General features: G+C 42.8%; 1 protein-coding gene across 2 annotated transcripts; it reads left to right on the forward strand.

Moving 5' to 3' along the window:
• Nucleotides 1–80: 80 nt before the first annotated feature.
• Nucleotides 81–26,747, forward strand: Znfx1 (zinc finger NFX1-type containing 1). Of its 2 annotated transcripts, none has more exons than XM_027946427.2 (14): nt 81–169; nt 2,396–2,508; nt 6,985–8,793; nt 10,779–10,910; nt 12,416–12,564; nt 13,724–13,873; nt 15,185–15,299; nt 17,187–17,434; nt 18,975–19,114; nt 20,175–20,329; nt 20,697–20,842; nt 21,884–21,994; nt 22,519–22,614; nt 23,256–26,747. In XM_027946427.2, exons 2-14 carry the CDS (start codon nt 2,427–2,429, stop codon nt 25,695–25,697), a joined length of 5,775 nt encoding a protein of 1,924 aa, XP_027802228.2. In that variant the 5' UTR covers nt 81–169; nt 2,396–2,426; the 3' UTR covers nt 25,698–26,747. The 2 variants fall into 2 exon arrangements, with proteins under 2 accessions (XP_027802228.2, XP_071465104.1); XM_071609003.1 differs by lacking the exon at nt 81–169 and adding an exon at nt 1,084–1,173.
• The last annotated feature ends 545 nt before the right edge of the window (nt 26,748–27,292 follow it).

Here is a 27,292-nt window from a genome sequence, read left to right on the forward strand (position 1 = left end):
CCTCCTCCCTCTCGTCCACCTCCTCCTCCTCCGGGCCGCCCGCCCGGCTCCTCGCCCCGCCCCGGGTCTGCGGGAAAGGAAACCGAAAGTGCGCGGCGCCGGGCGGGGCCGCTGACCTGCTGGGCCCGAGCCCCACGCCCGCCGGCACTGCCGCCGGAGCCCGCAGCCGGTGAGTGCCCGCCGCGCCCGCACCTGCCGCCCCGCGCCGCCCCGCGCCGCCCGCCGGAGCCCGCGGCCCCTCCTCAGCGCCCGTCACCCCCCGGAGTCCTTTCCCCTCCTGGGTCCCTTCACTCCCCGGAGTCCTGTCCCCTTCTCGGTCCTGTCACCCCCAGGAGTCCCGTCCCCTCCCGGTCCCGTCACCCCCCCCCCCGAGAGTCCCGTCCTCTCTGCTCACCCCCCTGTCACCCCCAAGCCTTGTCATTCCCCAGACCCTGTCCCCTTCTCGGTCCCTGTCACTCCCCAGAGTTTCCGTCCCCTCCAGCCCCCGTCTCCTCAGCCCTGCTTCCCCCAGTCCCGTCCCCTCTTCAGTCCCGTCCCCCTCGGTCCTTTCTCCTCTGCTCATCCCTGTTTCCCCCAGTCCTGTCCCCCCCCAGCTCACCCCTGCCCCCCAGCTCTTCCCCCCCACCCTCTGCCTCCCCCAGTCTTGTCCCACCTGCTCAGCCCCTGTCCCCTCCAGTCCTGTCCCCGCTGCTCAGCCCGTCCCGCTCAGCGCCCTTCCGCAGACCTTAGCAGCTCCACGCCCCCAGCTCCCCGGTGGTCTCCCCAGCGCCCTCAACACCTCCCTCACCTTCGCCCTCCCTCAGTGCCGGCTCCCACCACTGCCCCTGCCTCACCATGTCCATCCCCATCCCTCACCCCTGTCACCTCTTTCACCCCTGTCTGTTACCAAGCGCCCTCAACACCCCGCACTCCCCATCCCTCCTGGGGTCCCCCAGCACTTCAGCAGGTGGCCCCGCACCCTGCCCTGCCGCCTCCTGAAGCCCGCCCCCCGCACCTCTGCAGCTCCCCCCGCTGAGCCTGGGAATGCGCCTTCCTGCCCAGGGCTGCCCCGTGACCCCACAGCGTCTCCCTCCGAACTGGGCTCCGGTGCACTAGAGACTTATCCCCGGACTCTGGACACTTCCCTGCAGACCAGCCTTCACCTCCTTCTTCAGCCTCTTTCATTCCACCCTGGTAATCACCGTGCTCTCATTCTCATCCTTGTACCCGCTTGACCATCACCGATTTTCTTCTTCCTGCCCTCTTTGCCTTCATTTCCCCCCCTCCAAAAAAAAAAAAAAAACATTTTGTCTGTTTATTCATGGCATTTCCTCTTCCTATGTGTGCCTCCCTTTCTTGCTTATGTTTCTTTTTTTTCTTTATTTCCCCTTACTACTTTTATTTCCCCTAAATTTCTGGGTTTCTGTTTTAATATTTTTCAAGAAAAGAAGAAATTTTCCCCTTAAACAACAAACTATTGAACCTCCGCCATGAGAGCAGGGTTTGATAAGATTAGGGAAGAGACTGGCCAAAAGTATTGTAGAGCCGTGGTGCAGGGGAGATTCCTTTTTCTGATGAGAATAACAGTGCCCCTCATATAATGCTAGATCTATTCACAGTTTCCAACTATGAATATTTTAAAACTTTGGCAGTCTCAAAAATTTTTTTGCTGAGGACTCTGAGTCACCTGCTTTTTCCCTAACCCTAGCCCACATGATATGCATGAGTTAAACTGAGATGTTCCCTTAGAGAAGCTTCCTCTTACAGAACCAGTGTCAAAAATCATTTAGATAAAGGAAAGAGGAAAGAAAGAATTGCGGATTTCTAGTGGTTCTGAGAAAACAGGACTCATAGGTGCTAAGTTAATCAATAGCTTTCTAGTTATTGAAAGGTAATTTCTTTCTCTTGATTTAGTACAGCAGAGAGTTTAATCACTTAGCTGTGTTCCAAAGAATAGGATAAAGGATAATTGCTCACTATTTTCAAACTCTAGAGGATTGAGAGGTATAGAGTACTGTATAATAATGCCAGATAGGGTGATAGTACATGGTTTTGGATTAACAAAAATGTACTCTTTTCTCCTGGCAACAATATTTGCTTTACAGGAGAGGAAAATGAAACCTAGCAACTGTTTAAGCAACTTAGCTAGAGGTATAAACTGAACAATAGTTTTGAATGTGAATTGATACTCCCTCATCCCCAAGGAAATGCAAGGAAGAATTTGATCCCTTGAAATCACCTAAATTATGAATTTAATGTTTTATTTTATAATTGGTTACTCACAAAGTTGAGCACTTTGTGCTCATGATTAAAATCTGCATTTAACTCTTAGTTAATCATTGAAAAGTAAAGGCAGAACTGGCTTGATTGTTATTAGATGCTGTTTCAGGGCACTGATAATTCTCAACCTGTGCAGTTCCAGATAACTGAAAGTAACGTGAGCGTGAATGAATTCAAGTGACTTAAACATGGAAGACAGAAGACCTCATCTGGAGGCCAGGCCCAGGAATCCCCATACCAACCACAGAGGTAAACAAAGTTTCCTACCTAGTGAGAAGGAAATACTGAGCAATCAGAAGGAACCTGGGTTGTCTATCAATGAGCCACCTGAGATTGCCTGCATCTTTCAAGTAAAGAATGACTTATTCCTTAACTATAGCATGAATGACTATGAAAAACAGATAGGTTTCTCCTTTCCTTAAGAGATATGATGGATGGGTGTAGTTCAATTTACAAATACAGTGATGGGATGTCAGAAATGGAAATAACTCTTGGTTTGGCACAATGCTATTAATAGAAACATAATACAAACCCAAAACATAATTTTTTAATTTTCTAGTAGCATAATTGAAAAAAGCAAAAGGAAGCAGATTAAATTTTACTTTTAAAATTCAATACTAATTTCTTTCATATGTGAAGTGTTATGAATAAGCATAAAACATTTCAAGTGATTATAATCTCCTTTCCCTGTAAAATTGTGTTTCAGAATTGAGCATATTCATTAGAACAAAGTAAGGTGATAAACATACATCTTAGATCTACATTTATTTTATTTATTTTTAAAAATTTTGTTTAGATATTGATGGATCTTTATTTTATTTGTTTATTTATATGCAGTGCTGAGAATCAAACCCAGTGCCTCACACATGCTAGGCAAGCACTCTAACACTGAGGTACAACCCCAGCCCCTAAATTTATTTTAATTTGGAGATTCCTTTGGAACATTCAACTAATGAATTCCAATTTTAAAATGTGTTTCTGTTAGTAGCCAGTGTAAAAGTTAATAAATAAAAACTTTTTAAAAGCATTTCTTGAAAATTTTAAAAATTAACTTCACATTCAAATTCTAATACCCATATCAGAAAAGTACAATAGTTGCTTTATATCAAATAGCACATTGAGTTAGACTATATGAAAATTCCAGCAGGTTTTAATATTCTACAATTATCTCTTTGAGGAGGAATTTTTTTTAGCTGTTCATGGGCACAATATCTTTATTTTGTTTATTTTTATGTGGTGCTGAGGATAGAACCCAGTGCCTCACACATGCAAGGCAAGCGCTCTGTCACTGAGCCAATACCCCATCCCAAGAAATTTTAAAACAGGGATTAGAAATCAAATCTAATTGGCAACAAAATCAAGAAGACCTTTGTTAAGATAACAAATACTTCAGTGAATTTCTAGCATATACTATTTGCTTGCCTGTCTGCATCCATATAAAATACTTTACTCAATTTTTTTCTTACAAAAAATATTTTTTTAATATTTTGGGTTTTGGGGGGTTTTTTTACTTGTAATTGGACACAATACCTTTATTTTATTTTTATGTGGTGCTGAGGCTCAAACCCAGCACACTACACATGCCAGGCAAGCACCGTACTATTGAGCCACAACCCCAGCCCCTTCCTCACAAAATGTAAGAGTAGAAATTTTTTTATTTTATTTAAAAGTTGTGAGTAATTAATAAGAAATTCTTCGTATGTGGTTTATTTCCAGAGCAGATATGCTTTATTCAAAAAACTTTAATGCTATTTAATAAAAATTTAATGATCTTTCTTACTTATTGTATCCAAATACTGTCATTAAAAAAAATTTTTTTTTTTTTAGTTGTAGTCGGACACAATACCTTTTTATTTTATTTATTTTTATGTGGTGCTGAGGATCAAACCCAGAGCCTCACATATGCTAGGCAAGCGCTCTACTGCTGAGCCACAACCCCAGCCCCAAATATTGTCATTTTAAAATTGAATGTACTTCATTATCATAATACTTTAAAAACTTTAATAATATTTTAATCTCCTCAAATACTTAAATATTAGCCACATTTTACTTTTTTTTTTTTTTTTAATACCAGGGATTGAATTCAGAGGTACTCGACCACTGAGCCACATCCCTAGTACTATTTTGTATTTTATTTAGAAACAAGGTCTCACTGAGTTGCTTAGCGCCTCATCATTGCTGAGGCTGGCTTTGAACCCTCAATTCTGCTATCTCAGCTTTCCAAGCTTCTGGGATTATAGGTGTGCACCACTACGCCTGGCGCATTTCACTTTCTTAATAGCCATGTGGGGCTAGTGGCTAGTATAGGTTTAGAGTCCTAGTCCTCAAACCAAAGTTAATTCTAAGAGCATCACTGTACTGAAGAAATTATTGTTTGCTTAGAACTTTCTAACAAACAACTAATAGATTATTGCTTTTTTTTTTTTTTTAAGTTTGTAAGATGTCATTCAAATTTTTGTTGTGAATCAAATGAGGAATTACTGTGGAATTTTATTTTATGGACTGTGTGTTAAAAGAATGAGAAATGATACATTTTTTCCTTCTTTCAGATAACAGTCTTCTAATCAGACCTAAATACTAAAAGCAGGAATTTCTTAGATTGTGGGAGTTGGAAAAGTAAATATGAAAATAACTATAAAAATTTAGAGTTCAGATGTATAGCATTCATATTTGCCAAGTACTCTTTTATGTTGTCACATGAAAATTTTCTCTACAAAGTTCAAAATAAAAGGAAAAAAAAAAGAAGTATATAAGTGTATTTAGTATCTGGTCTCATGAAATAATATGATTATCTTAAATATTTTGTGTACTTTCAGTTTTCATAACATTTTTTAAAATATTATTTTTAATTATAGATGGACACAATCCATTTATTTATTTGTTTTTAGTTTTTTGTGTTGCTGGGGATTGAACCCAGTGCCTCACGCATGCTAGGCAAGTGCTCCACCACTGAGCCACAACCCTAGCCCCTTATAACATTTTTTTTATCCAATCATTGTATACAATCTTATTCTTAATTAATTAGTAAATTTTTTTTTTCCAGGGATTGAACCCAGAGTTGTTTTACCACTGAGCCACATCCTCAGCCCTTTTTATTTTTTATTTTTAGATAGGATCTTGCTAAATTGCTAAGTTGCTGAGGCTGGCTTTGAACTTGTGATTCTCCTACCTCTGCTTCCTAAGTCACTGAAATTACAGGGATGCACCACCATGCCCAATTTATAGTCTTATTTGTTTTTAAAATCACAGTGTCATTCTGATAAGTTGAGTTTAGCTCCATTATCAGTTTTAGAGGAACAGAAAGTGAAAAAAACTGGACTTTGGGTATGTTGGGTAAGGTCACTTATGAAATGTCTGGTAGATGAAGGAAAACAAGTTTGGTGTCATCCACAAAGTAGCGTTCATGTTCCTGTGTGTACTGAGTGTGACCTCATTATCCCTCCTCTAGCTCAGCTTTCTGTGTGAGTGTTGGTGGTAATCAATAAGAACTGTGTTTATGAACTACTTCTCAGAAAGGAGGAAAAATTCAGTTTCAGTTTCCTGGAACAAAACTTGATATCCATGTTTCAGTTTCCTTCACAATCTATTAGCTGAAAAAACATCTTGGTAAAGGAAGTCCTCCCTTCCTCTTTCCTGTTCAAACTGCTTTGGCTGATGCTGGGCAAAGTTCAGATAGTGTTTTCCTTCATAGTTTTATTCCATTTGATGTCTGTTGTTTATGATAATTGGTTAGCAGAACCAATAACCACAGAAATCAAGAGTATTCCCAGGGAAAAATAGTTATTACTGACTAGTAATAACTAATATTTACTAAGAGCTTCTCATGTGTCAGGTAATATTCTAAGTATTTTATAAACTTTAAAAAAAATTTTGTAGTAGTATATGGACAGCAAACTTTCATTTTATTTATATTTATGCAATGCTAAGGATTGAACCCAGTGCCTCACACATGCTAGGCAAGTGCTGTACCACTGAGCTACAGCCCCAGCCCTATAAGCTTTTTTTGGGGATGGGGATATCAGGGATTGAACTTGGGGGCTCTCAACCACTGAGCCACATCCCCAGTCCTATTTTGTACTTATTTAGAGACAGGGTCTCATTGAGTTGCTTAGGGCCTTGATAAGTTACTGAGGCTGGCTTTGAACTTGCAATCCTCCTGCCTCAGCCTCCCAAGCTGCTGGGATTACAGGCATGTGCCACTGCTCCCGGCTTGCCCTATAAACTTTTAATCTACGACAATCTAGACATTGAGACCTAGAGAAATTGTACAACTTGGTCATGGGTACACAGTGAAGGACATGGCCAAGCCAAGATCTATTCAGCCCTGAAATTTATGTTCTGTTACTTGATAGTAGCAAAAGACTAGAACCAATGTATTAGGCATTTAACAAATGTTTATTATTTTCCCTTTTGCGTCCTTTGGAAAAATAATATTTTTATAATGTGTATGGCACTCATAATAAACTTTCTTTTCTTTTTTTTTTTTTTTTTTTCTTTTGGTGTTGTGGATTAAACCCAGGGCATTGTAAATTAGACAAGCACTCCACCACTAAGCGGCACTCCCAGCCCTATCTTTCATTTATTATACAACTTGGTAGGAAATTTTTGTCTCTACAAAACCTGATCTCCTTGGTTATTTGGAAAATGAAAGCATATTTATTGTTGTCTCATTCAGTTTCTTTGCCCCTTGATTCTGTGCTTACCCAATATTCCCATTGTGTTTAGGGCCTATGGATGGAGAATTACCACCAAGAGCTAGAAATCAGGCCAATAACCCATCAGCCAATGCTCTCAGAGGAGGAACCAACCATCCCGGAAGGCATCCTAGGGCCAACAATCATCCTGTTCCTTACCGGCAAAGGGAGGAGAGATTTAGGGCCATGGGGAGGAATCCACATCAGGGAAGGAGGAACCAGGAAGGGCATACCAGTGATGAAGCTAGAGGCCAAAGACATGGTCCAGAGAATGATACCAGGCAGAGAAATGACAACCAAGAGGGTAGGAATCGCAGACCACCATGGTCCAATGAAAATTTCCAGCAGTGGCGGACCCCCCACCAGAAGCCTACGGAACAGCCACAGCAGGTTAAGAAACTGGGCTATAAGTTCCTAGAAAGTCTTCTGCAAAAAGACCCCTCTGAGGTGGTCATCACACTTGCCACAAGTTTAGGGCTGAAGGAGCTCCTATCTCATTCTTCCATGAAATCCAACTTCCTTGAGCTCATCTGCCAGGTTCTTCGGAAGGCTTGCAGCTCCAAAATGGACCGCCAGAGTATTCTTCATGTACTAGGCATGTTGAAGAACTCCAAATTCCTCAAAGTTTGCCTGCCTGCTTATGTGGTAGGGATGAGTACCGAACCCAATCCTGACATTCGAAACCAGTATCCGGAACACATAAGCAATATCATCTCCCTCCTCCAGGATCTTGTAAGCGTCTTCCCTGCCAGCTCTGTGCAGGAAACTTCCATGCTCATTTCTCTCCTGCCAGCTTCTCTTAATGCTTTGAGAGCTTCTGGTGTTGACATAGAAGAGGAGACAGAAAAAAACCTGGAAAAGGTGCAGACCATCATTGAACATCTGCAGGAAAAGAGGCGAGAGGGCACTTTGAGAATGGATACCTATACTCTAGTGCAGCCTGAGGCAGAAGGCCATGTGGAGAGCTACCGGACCATGCCCATCTACCCGACCTACAATGAAGTGCACTTAGATGAGAGGCCCTTCCTTCGTCCCAACATCATTTCTGGAAAATATGAGAGCACTGCTGTCTATCTGGATACCCACTTCCGACTCCTGAGAGAAGATTTTGTCAGACCCCTGAGGGAAGGCATTTTGGAACTTCTCCAAAGCTTTGAAGATCAGTGTTTGAGGAAGAGAAAGTTTGATGACATCCGGATCTACTTTGATACGAGGATCATCACTCCTGTGTGTTCATCATCAGGCATTGTCTATAAGGTTCAGTTTGATACAAAACCACTGAAGTTTGTTCGCTGGCAGAACTCTAAGCGATTGCTGTATGGGTCTTTGGTATGCATGTCCAAGGACAACTTTGAGACATTTCTTTTTGCCACTGTTTCTAACCGGGAGCATGAAGATCTCTGCAGAGGAATTGTCCAACTCTGTTTCAATGAGCAGAGCCAACAGCTGCTAGCAGAGGTTCAGCCCTCTGACTCTTTCCTCATGGTGGAGACAACCGCATACTTTGAGGCTTATAGGCATGTCCTGGAAGGACTCCAGGAGGTCCAGGAAGAAGATGTCCCCTTCCAGAGGAATATTGTGGAATGTGACTCTCATGTGAAGGAGCCCAGGTACTTGATAATGGGGGGCAGATATGATTTCACCCCCTTAATAGAGAATCCTTCAGCCACTGGAGAATCTCTGAGGACTGTTGAGGGTTTGAGACGTCCTAGAGTTAATGTCTTAGACCCTAGCCAGTGGCCCTCAAAAGAAGCCCTGAAGCTGGATGACTCTCAGATGGAAGCCTTGCAGTTTGCTCTCACAAAGGAGTTGGCAATTATTCAAGGACCTCCTGGAACAGGTAAGACAAATTTTTTCAGAGCATTTGACATATACCCTATAACATAGGCAAGGGAGGCTTTGCTCTGGGTTTCTAGAATGTCTCGCTTAGAAACACTGCCCTGAAATGGCATACATTTTGTTTATAAAGTAGCCACTCAGTGATTTTCCAGTGGGGACCATGGGCATGCATAGTAACAAACTCAAATCACAAGGTTAGAAAAGACTGCCAGAGGTCAAATTCAGGGAGATACGTTACTGTGCTTCATTGAAAAACTATTAATTTGTTTTAATTTTACATTATTTATTTTTGTGGTGCTAGGGGTTGAACCTAGGACCTCAGGTGTACAAGGCAAGTGCTCTATCACTGAGCTACATCACCGGCCCTTTTATGTTATTTTAAATTAAATAGTACCAAATATATAATAATCACAGTATATGCCAAACTGTTTTACATGCCTTACATATGCTAACTCACTTCATCCTCATAATGGTCCTATGAGTTAGAAACCATTACTAAAACCATTTTACAGATGAAGAAATTAAGGCAAAGAATGGTTAAATTACCCCTTATTTAAGAAATGTTACCACACAGGTAACTTGAACTCAGATAGTCTGGCTGAAGAGTCCTGGCTCATATCTACCCCACTGTGCTTCTCATAGAAGTATTCCTCTCTACCGCCACCTTCCCACCTGCAAGTCTCTTATCTAAAAGTCTGTAAGATCTAGGAGGATACCAACCATGTTTATTTTGCTCACTATTGTATCTGTTGTATCAACCCAGTGTCTGACACTTGATTGACACTAAATAAACATTATTTAAAGAAAAAAAAGGGAGAAATTATTAATTATTATACTGTATTGAAATCTTTGATTTTCCAATATTGCTCCCTCACTCAACTCTGAGTTATTGAGGACAGTGACAAACTTAGCTTGAAACAATGCAAAAATTTAGCAGTTTGTAAATTTAATTAATGAGTCCATAGCTCTAACTCTTATGTTGATTTTCATAAGTTTTCTCTCTCGTCACAAAGGCAAATTTACCATACTGTATGAAAACCACTTCTAAAGAATTTGCTCTATGAGATCTGAACAATGTACGTGTCCATCAGTAGAGAACTAATTAGCTAAAAATTATCTTAGTCATGGAGAGAGAGAGGATTCTTTGTGTATTGATAGAGAACTACTTCTAAGATATATAAAGTGAAAAAAAACAAGATGTGGAACAGTAAAAATAATCTTTTATCTTTTTTTAATATTTATTCTTAAGTTTTAGGTGGACAGAATATCTTTATTTTACATTTATGTGGTGCTGAGGATCGAACCCAGTGCCTCGTGCATGCTAGGCGAGCACTCTACCACTGAGCCACAACCCCAGCCCTACTTTTCTTTTTTTAAAAAAAAGGCATAGGGTGAGGGGATGCAAAAGGCTAAGGGAAAAAAAATACATATGCGGGGCTGGGGATGTGGCTCAAGTGGTAGCGCGCTCGCCTGGCATGCGTGCGGCCTGGGTTCAATCCTCAGCACCACATACAAACAAAGATATTGTGTCCGCCGAAAACCAAAAAATAAATATTAAAAAAATTCTAAAAAAAAAAAATATATATATATATATATTATATACATATATACACACACACACATATACGTGTGTGTGTATTTGTGTATACAAAGAAAGACTATCTCTGAAAAGTTACACAAGAAATTGGTAACATTGGTTGCTTCTAGTGAGATAAACTCTGGCATAAGAGACTTTTCACAATATACTTACTATGCTGTTTAGATTTTTAATCATCTCAATGTATTACCTCAAAATTTGAGAAGAAAGATAAAAGCCAGGCATGGTGGTATACAGTTGTAGTCTCAGCTACTGGGAAGGGTGAGGTAGGAGTTGAAGGCCAGCCTGGCAACATAGAGACCCTGTCTAAAAAATAAAAACAAATTGCTCTAAGTAATTAATTGTTCCTTTTCCTAGAATTTTTAGCTTCTTTTTTTTTTATTTTCTAGGCAAAACCTATGTGGGTCTAAAAATTGTTCAAGCCCTTCTGACCAATGAGTCCGTTTGGCAAATTAGTCGCCAGAAGTTCCCCATCTTGGTTGTATGTTATACTAATCATGCTTTGGACCAGTTTCTGGAAGGTAATGTCTATGGGCAAAATTGTTCTTTATCAAAACATTTATGGTGAATAACTACAATAACTTTATATTGCACTTTGAATACAAAGGCCACAGTCTTGACCATGACCTGCAAGGCCACATGTCCTAGCCTGACTCTGAACCTGATCTTTGTTCTCTTCCTTCATTCTTCCTAACTCCATTAGCACTGATTGTCTTCAATTCCTTGAACTTTATTTATTTATTCATTTACTATTTTATTTATTGTTGTGCTGGGGATTGAACTCAGGCCCTAGCACACACTAGGCAAGCACTGTACCACTGAGCTACTTCCCCAGCCCTCCCGGAGTTCTTGTAGTTTCTCAATTGGCTCATGCTGTTCTTCTTTCCCTCTCTCTCTCTCCAACTTGAACTCTGTTGGCCTGTCTGGCTCTAATTTATTCTTCAGGTCTTACCTTAAATCTCTCAGGTGGACTTTCTCCATTGCCCCCAAACAAAGTTAAAGTCTCCTTTTGTATTTTTTCTTTTAATCTCTTTCATGTTTCTCCACACTAGATCATAAATACTGAGGACTGGTCAGGTTAATTACTGTATTCACTGATCCTGGCATATATTAGACACTCAAAAAATACTGATTGTTGCGTGGAGGTGTAGCTCAGTGGTGGCTAACATATGCAAGACCCTGGGTTCAGTTTCCAGCACTGCAGACAACAACAACAAAAAATTAACGGCATTAATGAATAAGTATTTTTATTTTTGCTTATTTTCTAAATAAGTGTTTTTATTTTTGCTTATTTTCTATTCCTCTGTAACCTCCTTTCACCTACGTCTTCTTTATTCTTAAAGTTTCAGTTTAAATAGTAGATCCTCAAGAATAGATCTCTACCTGGCCCAGATCAGGTGAGGTCCTCTACTATCCACTATAAGTACATGTACTTATAGGACTCATACTTACGGCTATTAAGATAGATTGTTATTAAAATAGATTGTTTACTGCGTATCTTCTTTGCTAGAACTTGAAACAGAAGAACAAGTAAAAACTGAGTTTGTGTTTTGACTGCTGTATCTTCAAAACCTGGCACTTGCCTGGGACATGTACACAGTAATCAAATCTGCAAAATAGATAACATTTACTGAGTGCTTGCTTTGTGCCAGGCCCTAGCTAAATGCCATAAAGTTGTTATTTTTTTAATCCAGATTATAGCTCTATAAAAAAGTTGTTACTATCTCCAAATCACAATGAAACTTAGACACAAATTACATAATTTACTCAGGTTACATAACAATAAATGTTAGAGACAAGATTTGTGTCCCCAATTGTTTGATTCCAGAGCCTGTGGTCTTAAGCACTACACTTTATAAGCTTATATCCTCTCAAGACCCTCTGGCTCATTAATTGGGTAAATTTCCTGTAAGCACAGTTTGTTCTCTAAGGGACCAGATGAGACAAGATCCCAAATGCACATAACTCTCATCTGAGTTAGTCCAGCGTAGGCCTTCTCAACCCTGCAATGTTCTTTGCTCCTCAGGCATCTACAAGTGTCAAAAGACCAGCATTGTGCGGGTGGGTGGAAGGAGCAACAGTGAAATCCTGAAGCAGTTCACCCTGAGGGAACTGAGGAACAAGCGGGAATTCCGCCGTAACCTCCCCATGCACCTCCGAAGAGCCTACATGAGTGTGAGTTCCAGCTGTGGCTATCTGAGGTAGCTCAAGGAACCTACACAAGACAGCAGTAGCATTCTGAGCAGGCTCCCCAGGGTAGATATGGAGGCTCCTCAGAGCTCTGGAGGACCCAGGTTCTTTCCAACATTTCATTCTGCGAATCCCTTGATGTGATCCCTGCCCTCAATCCAAAGTAGAGTAAGGATGAAGGGCACACTGCCCCTCCTTGCCCCTACCAGGACCTTCAGGCTACTTTCCCAAAGCCACCATAGCACTTCTGCATGTAGCCACTGGGCAGGGAAATGTCATCTTTAAGCTGGGCAGCATTGTGCCTGATCAAAAATCTGAGCTTGGCTTAGTGGTGTGCATCTATGTTTGTACTTACTCAGGAGGCTGAGGCAGGAGAATTTATTGAACCCAGGATTTGGGGACCAGGCTGGGCAACCTAGTGAGACTCCCTCTTAAAATTTAAAAAAAGAAAAATGAGTTTTTTTGTTTTGTTTGTTTTGGGGTACTGGGGATTGAACTCAGAGGTGCTGTACCACGGCACTAACTCACCAACCCTTTTTACTCTTTATTTTAAGACAGGGTCTCACTAAGTTGCTTAGGGCCTTGCTAACTTGCTGAGACTGGCTTAAACTTGGAATTGCCTACCTCAGCCTCCCAAGTCACTGGGGTTATAGGTGTATGCCTTTGTGCCCTGCTCTGAGTTCTTATTTATTTTTTAATATTTATTTTTTAGTTATAGGTGAATACAATATCTTTATTTAATTTTTATGTGGTGCTGAGGATCGAACCCAGTGCCTCACGCATGGTAGACGAGCGCTCTACCTCTGATCTACAACCCCAGCCCCATGAGTTCTTATTTTTAAGGAAAAGAGAGAACAAATACTGCAAGACTTGTAGTCTATGCCACAATATTCTTGGCCTGTTTTTATTTCATATGTTTCCTCTTCTTACTAACTGGTAGGCATCTTTTAGATCTTTTGGTTACTAATCCTTTGGTTTCAAGACCACAGTAATGTACCTTGAGAAACTGGTTTGTTGATTATTGATTGATCATTTATTCTTTTTTCTTACTTTTCTTTTTTAGCTTTGTTTTCTCTTAGGATAGGGACTGAATTTGAGGGAGAGTAATATGTCTTCATCACATCTTTCCCTGTCTTCTTGGCAGATCATGACAGAGATGAAGGAATCAGAGCAAGAGCTCCATGAAGGTGCCCAGACCCTAGAGTGTACAATGCGTGGTGTCCTCCGGGAACAGTACCTGGAGAAGTACATCTCCCCCCGGCACTGGGAAAGCCTAATGAGTGGACCGATGCAGGTAGGGCTCATCCCAGAGTCACACAAATGGCTGCCTCAGCACTCAGAGGTGGCCTCCAGTAGAAGTAGCAGTACAAAGCTTTAGCTATAGCATGATCTGATGCTGCCATAAGGCAAAAAGTTCTCTTTCATGATGAGAAGCAGTTGGACATGCTCGTCAGGAAGAAGACTCAGGAACCAACCTCTATGTTTGAATCTTGGCTTTGCTTTGGGCAGATTACTTTTTCTGTGTTTGTTTATCCTGTTAGAAAACTGGGAGGACAGTAGCATTAAAGTGAACCATATGAAATTGCTAGTACTTGTAACTTCGTCTTATAAAATGGCAATTTCTTATAGGTCAACCTAATTCTTAGAGGATTATCATTTGGATCATTAAGTTAATATTTGTAAACTCTGAACTTAATAAAAGGTCTGGCATGGTGGTGTATGCCCATAATCCCAGTGAGTTGGGAGTCTGGAGCAGGAAGGTCACAAATTTGAGGCCAGCCTCAGCAACTTAGTGAGACCCTGTCTCAAAATAAAAAAAATAATCAGAAAAAAATGTCTGGAGACACAGATCAAAAGTAAAGTTCCCCTGGGTTAAAACCCTGAAATGGAAATTAAACCATAAGCAGAAGTAACCTAGCACATCCAGAGCTTTGGCTCATACAGACTAACTATGTGACTTGGGCCAGTATGATCCTCACCAGTCAAACAGGGAAATAATAGTGCCGCCTTCAAAAGATATCATAAGATGTAACTGAGACCAAATTTATAGAGTGACTAGCCAGGAACCCAGTGAAATGAGACCTCTGTTATCACTGGGTTGATGATTTCCAGTGCTTGACAAACTCCCTAAAAAAGGGAATCAATCAGATCCAGTAAATAAGTCAAATAGTTTAGTATGAAAAGTTAGGAAGGAGCGAGCTGTGGCAAACAGGGGAGAGAGTGGCACCAACCAGCTCCAGCCATTTGTTGCCATTTAATAATAAAGGTTTATTGTTGGTGTAGATCCTGATTTTGTCAAAAGATAGAAATTTTGATTTTTTAAGTTCTGTATAAGTCATATTAAATGTTCCAGTTGTCCAAGGAATGCCAGTTTGCAACTTTTGAATTTTAAGGGAATTTTGTTTGTTTGTTTACTTGTTTTTTGTTTGTTTGTTTGTTTTTGAGAACTTGGGATGGAACTAGGACCTTGTACATGTTAGGCAAGTGTTCTACAACTGAATTACATCCCCAGCCCCTAAGGGAGTTATTTTTGATCATTTGAGGAAACCCTGCCTTCATACTGTTGTCATGGAGTTCTCATCATTGATAATTCTTCCTTTCTTAGGACAGCGAGTGGATCTGCTTCCAGCAGTGGAAGCACTCCATGATGCTTGAATGGCTGGGTCTAGGTGTTGGTTCTTTCACTCAAAATGTTGCCTCAGCAGGACCTGAAAATGCAGGTAAGAAGTACATGTCAACCTAGAACCACTTCTTCACTTGGAATATGGTAAAGACTAGACAGCAAGATTTAAAATTAGTGCTCAGAATAAATGAAAAGCTGTGAATCAATCAGTGAAAGTCAAATAGGAAAATAGATAAAAGACCTTGAATAGGCATACCACAAAATAAGAAATCCTATTAATCAATTGACATATGAAAAGTGCTCATCAAAACTAGAGGAGTTGGGCGTGGTGGCAAGCCTGTAATCCCAGCAGCTTGTAAACTGAGGCAGGAGGATCACAAGTTCAAAGCCAGCCTCAGCAATTTAGCAAGGCCCTGAGCAACTCAGTGAAACCCCGTCTCTAAATAAAATAGAAAAAGGGCTGGTGATGTGGCTTAGTGGTTAAGTGCCCCTGTGTTCAATTCCCAGTACTGGAAAAAAGAAAAAAAAAAAAAAAACACCAGCCTCAGCAACTTAACAAGGCCCTGAACAACTTAGTGAGACTCTATCTCAAAATAAAAAATATAAAGAGCTGGGGATGTGGCTTAGTGGTTAAGCGCCCCAGAGTTCAATCCCTAATACCAAAAAAAAAAAAAAATTGGAGTGTTAAAACAGCGATAAAATACTATCACACACCCACCAGGTTTTATATAACCCTTCAGTGAGAATGTGCAGCATTGGAACTCTGGTACACTGCCAGTTGGTCTATAAATTGGCACAACCACTTGTGACAAGTAGGAAAACAGAAAGAATTGAAATGTCCATCCACATTTGTACAACGGGTGGATCTATTACTGTCTGTTAAGATAAATACTGTGCAACAGTGAAAAGGAATGAGTCACATCATGTCTAGCAATATAGATGAATCTCAGAAACATACTGAAGGGGCTCAGCGGTAGAGCACTCACCTAGCACATGTAAGGCACTGGGTTTGATCCTCAATACCACATAAAAATAAATAAATAAAATAAAGGTATTGTGTACAACTGTAACTAAAGCAAAAAATACTAAAAAAAAAAAAAAACTTAATAGAAAAGGCAAGCTAAAAAATTACAGATATCAGATATTGTGGTATTTAAACGACATATATATGTATAATTATATATGTACACGCTATTTGCATACGTAAATATATATTCACATGTATATGTATATATATGTGTGTATGTGTTTATACACACACATATATGGTAAAGTTTTTTGGGTTTTCTTTTAAATAAGAGAATGAGTTATTCGAAATTCAGGTTAGGACGACTTACAAGAGGGATCTTCAAAAAAATTGGTAGTTTCCACCCAGTTTGGGAGGATGGTACCTGGATGTTCATTTTTATATTTATTTATTTATTTATTTATTGGTACCAGGAATTGAACCCACAGACACTTAACCACTGAGCCACATCCCCAGCCTGTTTTATTTTGATACAGGGCTCAGCCTCCTGAGTCTCTGGGATTACAGGTGTGTGCCACTGCACCTGGCTTCATTATCCTTTAAGTTGTATCTTTATATTGTATTTACCCTCCTTTGTGTATTTTTAAATCTTTTTTTAGTTGGACACAATACCTTTATTTTTATTTATTTATTTATATGTGGTGCTGAGGATTGAACCCAGTGTCTTGCACTAGCTAGGCGAGCACTCTACTGTTGAGCCACAACCTCAGACCTGTGTATTTGCCTTCTTAAAAAGGCATTCAGTCGTATGATTTTTTAAACGTAAAATATGTGACAAAACATATAAGGAAAGTGAAGTCTTCCTCCCCTAGAGTCAGTCCTCCCAGTTTCCCTTTCCCCAGGTTACCATTTAAATCCCTTCAGAATGTCTTCGTACACCTCAGCTCTTGGAGGTGCCCTCTTCCTTCCTTGACTTCAAGAATCTCCATCCGTGTTCTACCTGCTTTCCTTTTTTAGCCCAGGCAGAAGGAGAAGAAGAGGAGGAAGGGGAGGAGGAGGGTTCGCTGATTGAGATTGCAGAGGAGGCTGACCTGATTCAAGCAGACCGGGTGATTGAGGAGGAAGAGGTGGTGAGGCCCCGGCGACGGAAGAAGGAAGAGAATGGGGCAGACCAGGAGTTGGCTAAAATGCTTTTGGCCATGAGGCTAGACCACTATGGCTCCGGAACTACAGCTGGACAGGAGCAAGCTACAGGAGAGTGGAAGGTAAACTCACTTCGTTCCATGAAAGTTTCAATGAGAAACATGTTCAGTTATTACTGCCAGATGGGCATGGTTAAGATTCTGCTGGAACAGGCCTGAGAGTATTCTGACCACTCCTGTCTTCCCCAGCTTCTATTACTTTACTTGGTCCTCACAGTTAGCTAATGTACCCATTTTGCTACCTAACCCTGGCCTAAATCCCAAGGGTATAAAAATTATGGTTCAGAGGGGTGCTGGCAAGAAGTACCTACGTAGAAAGACAAGAAGGAGGTAACCAAGTGCTTCTCTGGAACTTACAGAAGAATGTAGTATATATGAGTCAAATCAAACACAGTCTTAGTGCCTCGTGCCTATCTTCTCAATCACAAAATCTAAGGACATTCATTACATTTCTAGAGGCTTAAAGTAAATCCTCCAGGCTACATGGAATACTTATTCTTCTTTCAGCTTGGAATTTGACATTTCTCTTAAAGCCAGAGTGGTATAAGTGCCCATACATTTCCATGTAGACCTTCTGTCTACTCCTATTGGTGGAACCCAGTGGTCCTCTTATTGCAGCAGAGGACTGAGTATTCACAATGCCAATTTGTGATCCCCAACCACAATTTAAGGGACTTTTTTAAAAGAGCAACTCTGGATGCAGTTTTTCACCTGAATGCTGGCTTTGCACCTGATGTCCTAGTTCAGTTCAGGTGGTGGGTGGCATCATGATCTCAATCCTTGGAAGCATGTATTGAGTATATTTCTGCCATACAGCATCTGGAGATGGGGATTTTTAATGTGATAACATTCATCTCACATGCCAATCCTTCTAAAGGCTCATGGCAGAGCTAGAGGAGAGCACTTTCTCGAACAGTGCCTTTCACCCACTTGTTAAAGGTATTGTGATGGCATTAGAACCACGTTAGCAGGCCCTATGCCAAGCCCTACATTAAACAGCAGAGGCTAGATACTGATAGCATCCAATGAGGAAGCCCTGCCCCCACTACTTTCATGACAAACACATTTTAGGAATGAGAAATAGACTAGAATCAAAAGATATTTGATGGGCTGGAGTTGTGGCTCAGTGGTAGAGAGTTTACCTAGCATCCATGAGGCACTGGGTTCAATCCCCAGGACCACATAAAAAGTGAACAAATAAAATAAAGGTATTGTGTCCACCTACAACTAAAAAAAAAAAAAAAAAAAATTTAAAGATATTTGGTGATAACAGTGCTGGTACTATTGTAAGTTTTTTCCATGTAAGGACCTCCAGAGATGTGCTATTAGTCTTCCCATTTTATTAAGGGAGATTCTGAGACACATAGGAGTTAAGTAATTGCCCTGGGGCCCACAATCTAATAATAGGTAGAGCCCAGGCATTCTGGCCCTAGAGTTCTTGTTTAGCCACTCTGTGGTAAGAAAGCTGTTGTGAGAATGTGAGACACTTGAAGTCTATCAGAGGTGGCAGCCCATTTTCTTACATGCTGGGGCCCCCATGTTGGGTTTAGAACTGGGTTTGCCTCTGCTCAGATGGTACCCTGCCTGGTATTGATGTCTACAGACCCAGCGTAACCAGAAAAAGAAAATGAAGAAGAAAGTGAAGGTTGAACTTCGCAAACTGAACACCATGACTGAGGCCGAGGCCAATGCGATCCAGGATGTCTGGCAGCTGGACCTGAATTCTCGCTGGCAGCTTTATAGGTACTGTGCCCCATGCGCAGCTGGCCCATGTCATTTCCCCAGGGAATTCCTTTTCTGTTCCCAGAATACTCTCAAAGACCTTCAACAATGTTAACTAATGACTGAGTACCACCACTGAACTGAGGGCTAGGGATGTAGTCATGGGATAGGAGATACTTGCTCTGTCATCATATTCAGAGTTTATATGCTCTCTGGAAAGACAAAAGTCATCACATAATTTCACAAGTAAAGAACTATACATGGCATAAATACTAGGAAAGATGAGTAGAGAGTACTGAGAATATTATATAGGATCTTAGCTGGTTTGAGATATCCAGGAAATTGACATTGGAGGCAAAATCTGAAAGATGAACAGACATGATCAGGGCAAAGGGGAGCAGGTGAGGTTGAGGGGACCACGTAGGGAAAGGCCCTGAGCTAGGAGGGAGAATGGCTATTTGAGAAATGGAATAGCTTTTGCACAGAGAAAGAGATGTCAAGTGGGTCTGAGTTGTGGACAGGGGTCAAACTTGTCAGGACAAAGTATTCTATGCAAAATTAAGGGAGGGCAGGAATGTGATAGGGAGAACCTATGAGAAATTCTTCCTGAAACTTTTGAAGCCCTTTACTTTCTTTCCAATAGTTAGCCCTTTTTCTTTCTTTGTGGTATTGGGGATTAAACCAGGGCCTCACATATGAGACAAGCGCCCTACCACTGAGCAACATCCCTAGCCTTTTAAAAAATGTTATTGTGAGAATGGGTCTAAGTTGCCAGGCTAGCCTCGCAATCCTCCTGCTTTAGCCTCTCAAGTAGCTAGGATTACAGATGTGTGCCACTGTGCCCAGCTAACATTTGTTCTTTATCACACTCCCTTTCTTAGCTCTTGACCACCCTACCCATCTTTTGGGGGGCATTTTGGACTCTTCTCTATATCTGGTTGTCTGTCTCTCTTTTTCTCTCACACTCACTTATTTACCTAGAAGCTCCTCAAAGGTCTTGGGTTCACTTCATACATTGGCACATGAAGGGGGTTCCTGTACATTCTCATGGCCTCCTTTCCCTGATTGATCCATTCTCCAGGCTGTGGCTACAGATGTATCAGGCTGACACTCGCCGGAAGATTCTCAGCTATGAACGCCAGTACCGCACATCAGCAGAGAGAATGGCTGAGCTGAGACTCCAGGAAGACCTGCATGTCCTTAAAGATGCCCAGGTTGTTGGCATGACAACCACAGGTGAGAAAACGTAGGGACATTTAAGCTGTTCCAGCCAAGCTCCATTCTGGTACCCAGATCCTATCAGAGTATCCGAGGCAGGTAAAGAGAGCTTCTTTAATAGGTTAGAGGAAATACCATGAAAAGCTATTGAAAACAACCCATATTTTGGGACTGCTTAGTGAAATTCTCTCTTGATGAGTTTGCAACTCCCAACAATGACAACATGGGTACGAGGCTCTGGACCACCCAGTGCTCATTCTCTCATTCAGTGGTCGTCTCAGCCCTAGAGGACATAGAAGGACACAAGGAGATTCCGAGAGACCCAGTGGCCCTGTGGATCCTGTACCTCAGCTCAGAGGAACCTCTTAGCTTATCCTTATTCCAGGTGCTGCAAAATACCGCCAGATCCTACAGAAGGTGGAGCCTCGCATTGTCATTGTAGAAGAGGCTGCTGAAGTCCTTGAGGCCCATACCATTGCTACATTGAGCAAAGCTTGCCAGCACCTCATCCTGATTGGGGACCACCAGCAGGTAAGGCAAGAACTCCCTAGAAGATGGACTGCCTCTCTGTGGGGAGGAATCAAACAGGAAGACTCCCACCTCTCTGTTTAAAGAATTCACAAAGTGGGGCTGGGGTTGTGGCTCAGTGGTAGAGCACTCGCCTAGCACGTGTAGTCACTGGGTTCAATCCTCAGCACCACATAAAAATAAAAGGTATTGTGTCCAACTACAACTGAAACAAAATATTTATTTAAAAAAGAGTCCACAAAGCTAGTTAATGGCTTTTTGTGATTCCTTTTTTTCTTCCCGTATTCAATTTAAGAACAGGTGCTGTTATATTTGGCATATAGCTTAGCATTAGTATAGTGGCTTCATCCATTCTCTGTACTTTCCTACCCTCCCTTTTAAGTAGACTGTTAGGACAGCAAGTTCCCCAGTCTTCCTGCTTCCATTTTTACTATCAGACATCTTTTATAAAGGAGCCAAAACAAATATTAAAATTTTAAATCATTGTCATTCTCCAGCTTAAAACCCTCCAGTGTTTCCCACTGCACTTCATATTAAAAATCAAGCTTCTTGAAATGGTCTGCAGAGGCCAAGAAAATCAGCCTGCTTTCCTGACTTCTCATTTGCTCACTGTATTCCCTCCCATGGCTTGCTTTTCAAATGACTGAATAACTGACAACTTCCTCCATGCTGGAGACAGCTCAGATGTCACTGTTCAGAGACGCTTAGTTAAAGAATCCTCACCCTTGGACACTGTTGTCATGTTATCCTTGGTTCTTGTCTTCAGAGCCCTTGTCACCGTTAACCCTTGTCACCTAAGAGTGCCTGGCATATAGGAGGTACTTGAAAAACATTTGCTGGATGAATGAATAGTTGGTGAAAATGTTTGCAGTAAAGAATTCTCAGCGGGGCTGGGGTTGTGGCTCAGTGGTAGAGCACTCGCCTGGCACGTGCAAGGCCCTGGGTTCGATCCTCAGCACCACATAAAAATAAACAAAATAAAGATATTGTGTCCAACTACACAATGTAAAAAAAAAGAATTCTCAGCTATGTTTCTCTTTTCAGCTGCGCCCCAGTGCCAACGTGTATGATCTGGCCAAGAACTTCAATCTTGAGGTGTCCCTTTTTGAACGGCTAGTGAAAGTAAACATTCCTTTTGTCCGTCTGAATTACCAGGTGAGAAACTGGTCATCTGTTATTACCAAATACCCAGGAGAATGCCCATGGGAACCTGCCAATTGTCTGAAAGAGAGATCTTATAAAAATGAAACTGGTTTAAGCCGGTATGGTGGTGCACACCTGTAATCCCAGCACTTTGGGAGACTGAGACAGGAGGATCACAAGTTCAAAGCCAGCCTCAGCAAGGTGCTAAGCAACTCAGTGAGACTCTGTCTCTAAATAAAAAAATACAAAATAGGGCTGGGAATGTGGCTCAGTGGTTGAGTGCCCCTGAGTCCAATCCCCAGTACCCACCCACCCACCCCCCCAAAAAAGAAAATGGTTTAGTAATGAAATAACTGTCAAACTTATTTTATTTTCTGTTATAAAACACCACAAAGTCACTCTGGCGAGTTTTTGTTGAAGGAGCTGTTTATATTGTGCTTTTTCTCGATATTTTTTTTCAAACATTACTTAAAAATTCTCTACCAACCAGAGAAATTGTCCTCTGCCTGTTTCTAATGACATACATGTTATTTCAGCACCGCATGCGCCCTGAAATTGCCCGCCTCCTGACCCCCCACATCTACCAGGATCTGGAGAATCATCCCTCTGTTCTCAAGTATGAGAAGATTAAGGTGAGTCTGTCTTTCCTGATCTGTCTTTGATGGTGTCAGCAATCTATCAGGCTATCTTTTCTTTAGCATAGAAGGTTTCCAAAAGGGAACAGCCAGTTTTAAGAATTAAGCTGGTCTTGAGGAGGAATAGTACAGTAGTGTAGTAATCAAGCATTCACACCTGGGGTTTTGAGTCTCAACTCTGCCACTGAGTAGGTGTAACCTTCAGCAGATTATCTAAGAATTTTGAGTGTCAGGGCTCTTGCTTCATCCCAGTACTGTAAGATGAGGAGGTAAGTACAGAAAGCCCTCAGTAAAGTGCCCAGGTTAGCTGCTCTGTCATCTTCACCATCGTCACTATAGCTGCTGCTTTTGCCCTTGGCCATAATGGTTGGAGTTTGGATGGTTTTTTAAAGTATTAATATCAAACAAGTAGTTTGAAAAGTAAAGTAGACATAAATTCCTTGTCCAGCTCAAAATTTGCCCTGGCCCAAAGATAGCACATGGTGACCAACTTTAGAATTAAAGACTGTGGTATGGGAGGTACAGAAATTTTCCAAGGTCTCTTCCTGGAGCTGGGACAGTGGCCAATGCATGTGAAGATGAGCCGGGGGAGCCAAGGGCCATGAGGGAACCTTTTAACCTATTTTTTCCTTTTTCAGGGGGTCTCTTCCAACCTTTTCTTTGTAGAACACAACTTTCCTGAACAGGAAATCCAAGAAGGCAAAAGCCATCAGAACCAGCATGAGGCTCACTTTGTGGTAGAGTTGTGCAAGTACTTTCTGTGCCAGGAGTACCTGCCCTCCCAGATCACCATCCTCACCACCTACACTGGGCAGCTTTTCTGCCTGCGAAAACTCATGCCTGCCAAGACATTTGCTGGTGTCAAGGTCCATGTTGTGGACAAATACCAAGGGGAAGAAAATGACATCATCCTCCTCTCACTAGTGCGAAGCAACCAGGAGGGCAAGGTGGGTTTTCTCCAGATATCCAACCGTATCTGTGTGGCCTTGTCCAGAGCCAAGAAGGGGATGTACTGCATTGGAAACATGCAGATGCTAGCCAAGGTGCCCTTGTGGAGCAAGATCATCCATACCCTTCGAGAGAACAATCAGATAGGCCAAACACTCCGACTGTGCTGCCAGAACCACCCTGATACCCACACCTTAGTCTCCAAAGCTTCCGACTTCCAAAAAGTGCCCGAAGGAGGCTGCAGCCTGCCCTGTGAGTTCCGGCTGGGCTGTGGGCATGTCTGCACCCGTGCCTGCCACCCCTATGATTCCCTGCATAAGGAGTTCCAGTGCATGAAGCCATGCCAGAAGGTCATCTGCCAGGACGGACACCGGTGCCCCCTTGTTTGCTTTCAGGAGTGTCAGCCTTGTCAGGTGAAGGTTCCTAAAACCATTCCTCAGTGTGGCCATGAACAGATGGTTCCTTGTTCAATGCCTGAGTCAGATTTCTGCTGCCAGGAGCCCTGCCCCAAGGTCCTGAGATGTGGCCACAGATGTAGCCACCCATGTGGTGAGCTTTGTGTGCAGTTGTGTTCAGTAATGGTCACTGTGGAACTCAAGTGTGGACACAGCCAACAGGTGAAGTGTGGTAATGTGGAAGACCTCAAGTACGATATGCCAGTTAAGTGTACCACCAAGTGTGACACCATCTTGGACTGCGGGCATCCTTGCCCTGGCTCTTGCCATAGCTGTTTCGAAGGGCGCTTCCATGAGCGTTGTCAGCAGCCCTGCAAGCGCCTGCTCATCTGCTCACACAAGTGCCAGGAGCCCTGCATTGGTGAGTGCCCGCCCTGTCAGCGGACCTGTCAGAACCGGTGTGTCCATAGCCAGTGTAAGAAGAAGTGTGGGGAGTTGTGCAGCCCCTGTGTGGAACCCTGTGTCTGGCACTGCCAGCACTACCAGTGCACCAAACTCTGCTCTGAGCCCTGCAACCGACCCCCATGCTATGTGCCTTGTACTAAGCTACTGGCTTGTGGCCACCCTTGCATTGGTCTGTGTGGGGAGCCATGCCCCAAGAAGTGCCGTGTCTGCCACCTGGATGAGGTCACACAAATCTTCTTTGGCTATGAGGATGAGCCTGATGCCCGCTTCGTGCAGCTAGAAGACTGCAGCCACATCTTCGAGGTACAAGCCCTGGACCGCTACATGAATGAGCAGAAGGATGACGAAGTTGCCATCAAGTTGAAGGTCTGCCCTATCTGCCAGGTGCCTATACGCAAAAACCTGAGGTATGGAACCAGCATCAAACAGCGACTAGAAGAGATCGAAATCGTCAAGGAAAAGATTCAGGGTTCAGCAGGGGAAATTGCAACCAGTCAGGAGCGACTTACGGCCCTGCTAGAGAGCAAGAGCCTCCTCCACCAGCTGCTCCCTGAAGACTTCCTGATGCTAATGGAGAAGTTAGCCCAGAAAAACCTATCAGTTAGAGACCTGGGGCTTGTTGAGAATTACATCAGCTTCTATGACCACTTGGCCAGCCTCTGGGATTCTCTGAAAAAGGTACATGTCTTAGAACAAAGTAAAGTGAGGACTCGACTCAACCAGGTCCATGAGTGGCTGGCCAGGAAGCGCTTGAGCTTCACCAGCCAGGAACTGAGTGACCTTCAGAGTGAAATCCAGAGGCTTACATACCTGGTGAACCTCCTGAACCGCTGCAAGATGGCAGAAGGGAAGGTGAAAGGTAGCATAGCAGAAGAGGTCTACAGTATCCGGAACATCCTCGAGAAAACATGTAAGTTCACCCAGGAGGATGAACAGCTTGTACAGAAAAAAATGGATGCTCTGAAAGCCACCCTTCCCTGCTCTGGCCTGGGCATCTCAGAGGAAGAACGAGTGCAGATTGTTAGCGCCATGGGTTTCCCTCGTGGCCACTGGTTCAAGTGCCCCAATGGCCACATTTATGTGATTACTGAGTGTGGAGGAGCCATGGAGAGGGCCACTTGTCCTGAGTGTCAGGAGGTAATTGGTGGTGAAAATCATACTCTGGAAAGGAGCAACCAACTTGCTTCTGAGATGGATGGAGCCCAGCACCCCGCCTGGTCGAACACAGCCAACAACCTGCTGAACTTTGAGGATATCAGGAGGATGATCTAGGAAGATAGCGCACTGCTGCCTTTTGTCCCAGCCACCATTTGTCTGGGACCGGCTCCCTTACGGAGGAACTGAAGTTTTTTTTTTATTACTGTCCTTTAGTCTTAGCACCTACTTAAGGATCCACTTTTAGGGCTTGCCCACATTTGATTCTAGATTTACCCCTGCGCTAGAGTAAGCACTTTACCTCCAGAACTGAGAGCAGAGTTAATAGAGCTCACCTCTTTCTTTCCTGCAAGTATGGGACAGACTCTCCGGAGCACGCGTGGGGCTTCCACATAGGGCTACCTAGTGGTAACTCTGGGTCTTGACTGGATGTTTCTTCTGCAGTGTTCCCAGGGCACAAGTATGAGCTCAGTGAAGCTGACTGATGCTAATTATCAGATCCTAACCTATAGACTAAATTTCATTGTAATAAGTGGCCCAGAGGAGTCTGGACTGCTTTTCCCTCCAAGGAGCACAAGAAACCCCACTTCCCACCTCCTCGGGCACCCCTCTTTAGAAGATGGAGGCATGTGATGGACAAAGATTCTTCAGCTCACCCTGACCCACTGACATATTCACTGAGTGGGGAAAGTGCACTACCCCATTTAGGAGGCTGTGTGTAGCAGGCCCAGACTAGCTGGGATGACTTCTGTGCCCTTTCCTGTAACTTACACCTGGATAGTGGTTACATTTCCTGCCATCCAAGAGGTTCCATAACAGTGCTGGTTTCCCTGGCCCGAATGGAGTCATGCTCACATTCAGTACCAGCATCACCTCTCCCAAGTATAAGCCTTTGTCCCAGCACTCTCTCGCAGCTTTTACCTGGGCAGGGTTAGCATGCCAGCAGCTTCTGCAGGCCCCAGCCCCAGGCCAGAAGCCAGCCTCAGGCCAGCGGCCTGTGTCCGCATTCCCTCTGTCCAGTGTTCCTTAGAACAGACACTTAGATATCTCAGGTCCTTTCTAATGTTGGCAAGAAAAAAACTCCCTTTCCTATGTATGCATTTTCTTTTCTGTCTTTACTATGCACTTTAGCCTATAAAGCCAATTAATAAAAACAATGACGGAGAATCAGTGATCCATTGTCTCCTTTTAGAAACAGCTTGGGAGGCCTAAGACAGACAATCAGGACAAGACAGAGCTGTCGCAACGAACGTGTACATGGAAGCCATTCTTTTGTTTTTGTCGTGTGGGGTTTTTATTTAGCTGATTAGTCATTTTTACCTAGGGTGAGAAATTATTTTTCAACCTGTACAAAAGGGTACACAGTGTTTCCTTCCCCAGTGGCCACCCTCCTCACTTCATGAGTCCTCCTAGAGGTGATCAGCTGAAGCAATGCATATCCCTTTTCAGAAAATTTGCACTCGGCTTTTCAAGCCTACTCAGGACCTACTCGGGACCCACTCTTTGTATACGGAGCCTATAGTTGTGAGTTTGAACTGCATTCTATCATATAGGTGTCCATCATTTTCTAACTCGGATCCTATGTTGGTGACTATTAGGTGCAGCCTGACTGAATACTTTTGAACCTACTATAGTGTCTGGCACACGTGCTACTGGAAAACTATTACTTTTAACCCACGATTGGGGTGGGGTGGGGGAGGCACGTGTACACT

This window comes from Marmota flaviventris, chromosome 2 (genome assembly GCF_047511675.1).
Source record: "Marmota flaviventris isolate mMarFla1 chromosome 2, mMarFla1.hap1, whole genome shotgun sequence".
Lineage (NCBI taxonomy): Eukaryota > Metazoa > Chordata > Mammalia > Rodentia > Sciuridae > Marmota > Marmota flaviventris.

Coding starts and splice junctions, on each gene's coding strand:
- Znfx1 (XM_027946427.2), top strand. CDS start 2,427: ATGAATTCAAGTGACTTAAACATGGAAGACAGAAGACCTCATCTGGAG. Junction 12,565..13,723: donor TCCGAAGAGCCTACATGAGT/GTGAGTTCCAGC, acceptor TCTTCTTGGCAG/ATCATGACAGAGATGAAGGA. Junction 19,115..20,174: donor TCTCGCTGGCAGCTTTATAG/GTACTGTGCCCC, acceptor TCCATTCTCCAG/GCTGTGGCTACAGATGTATC.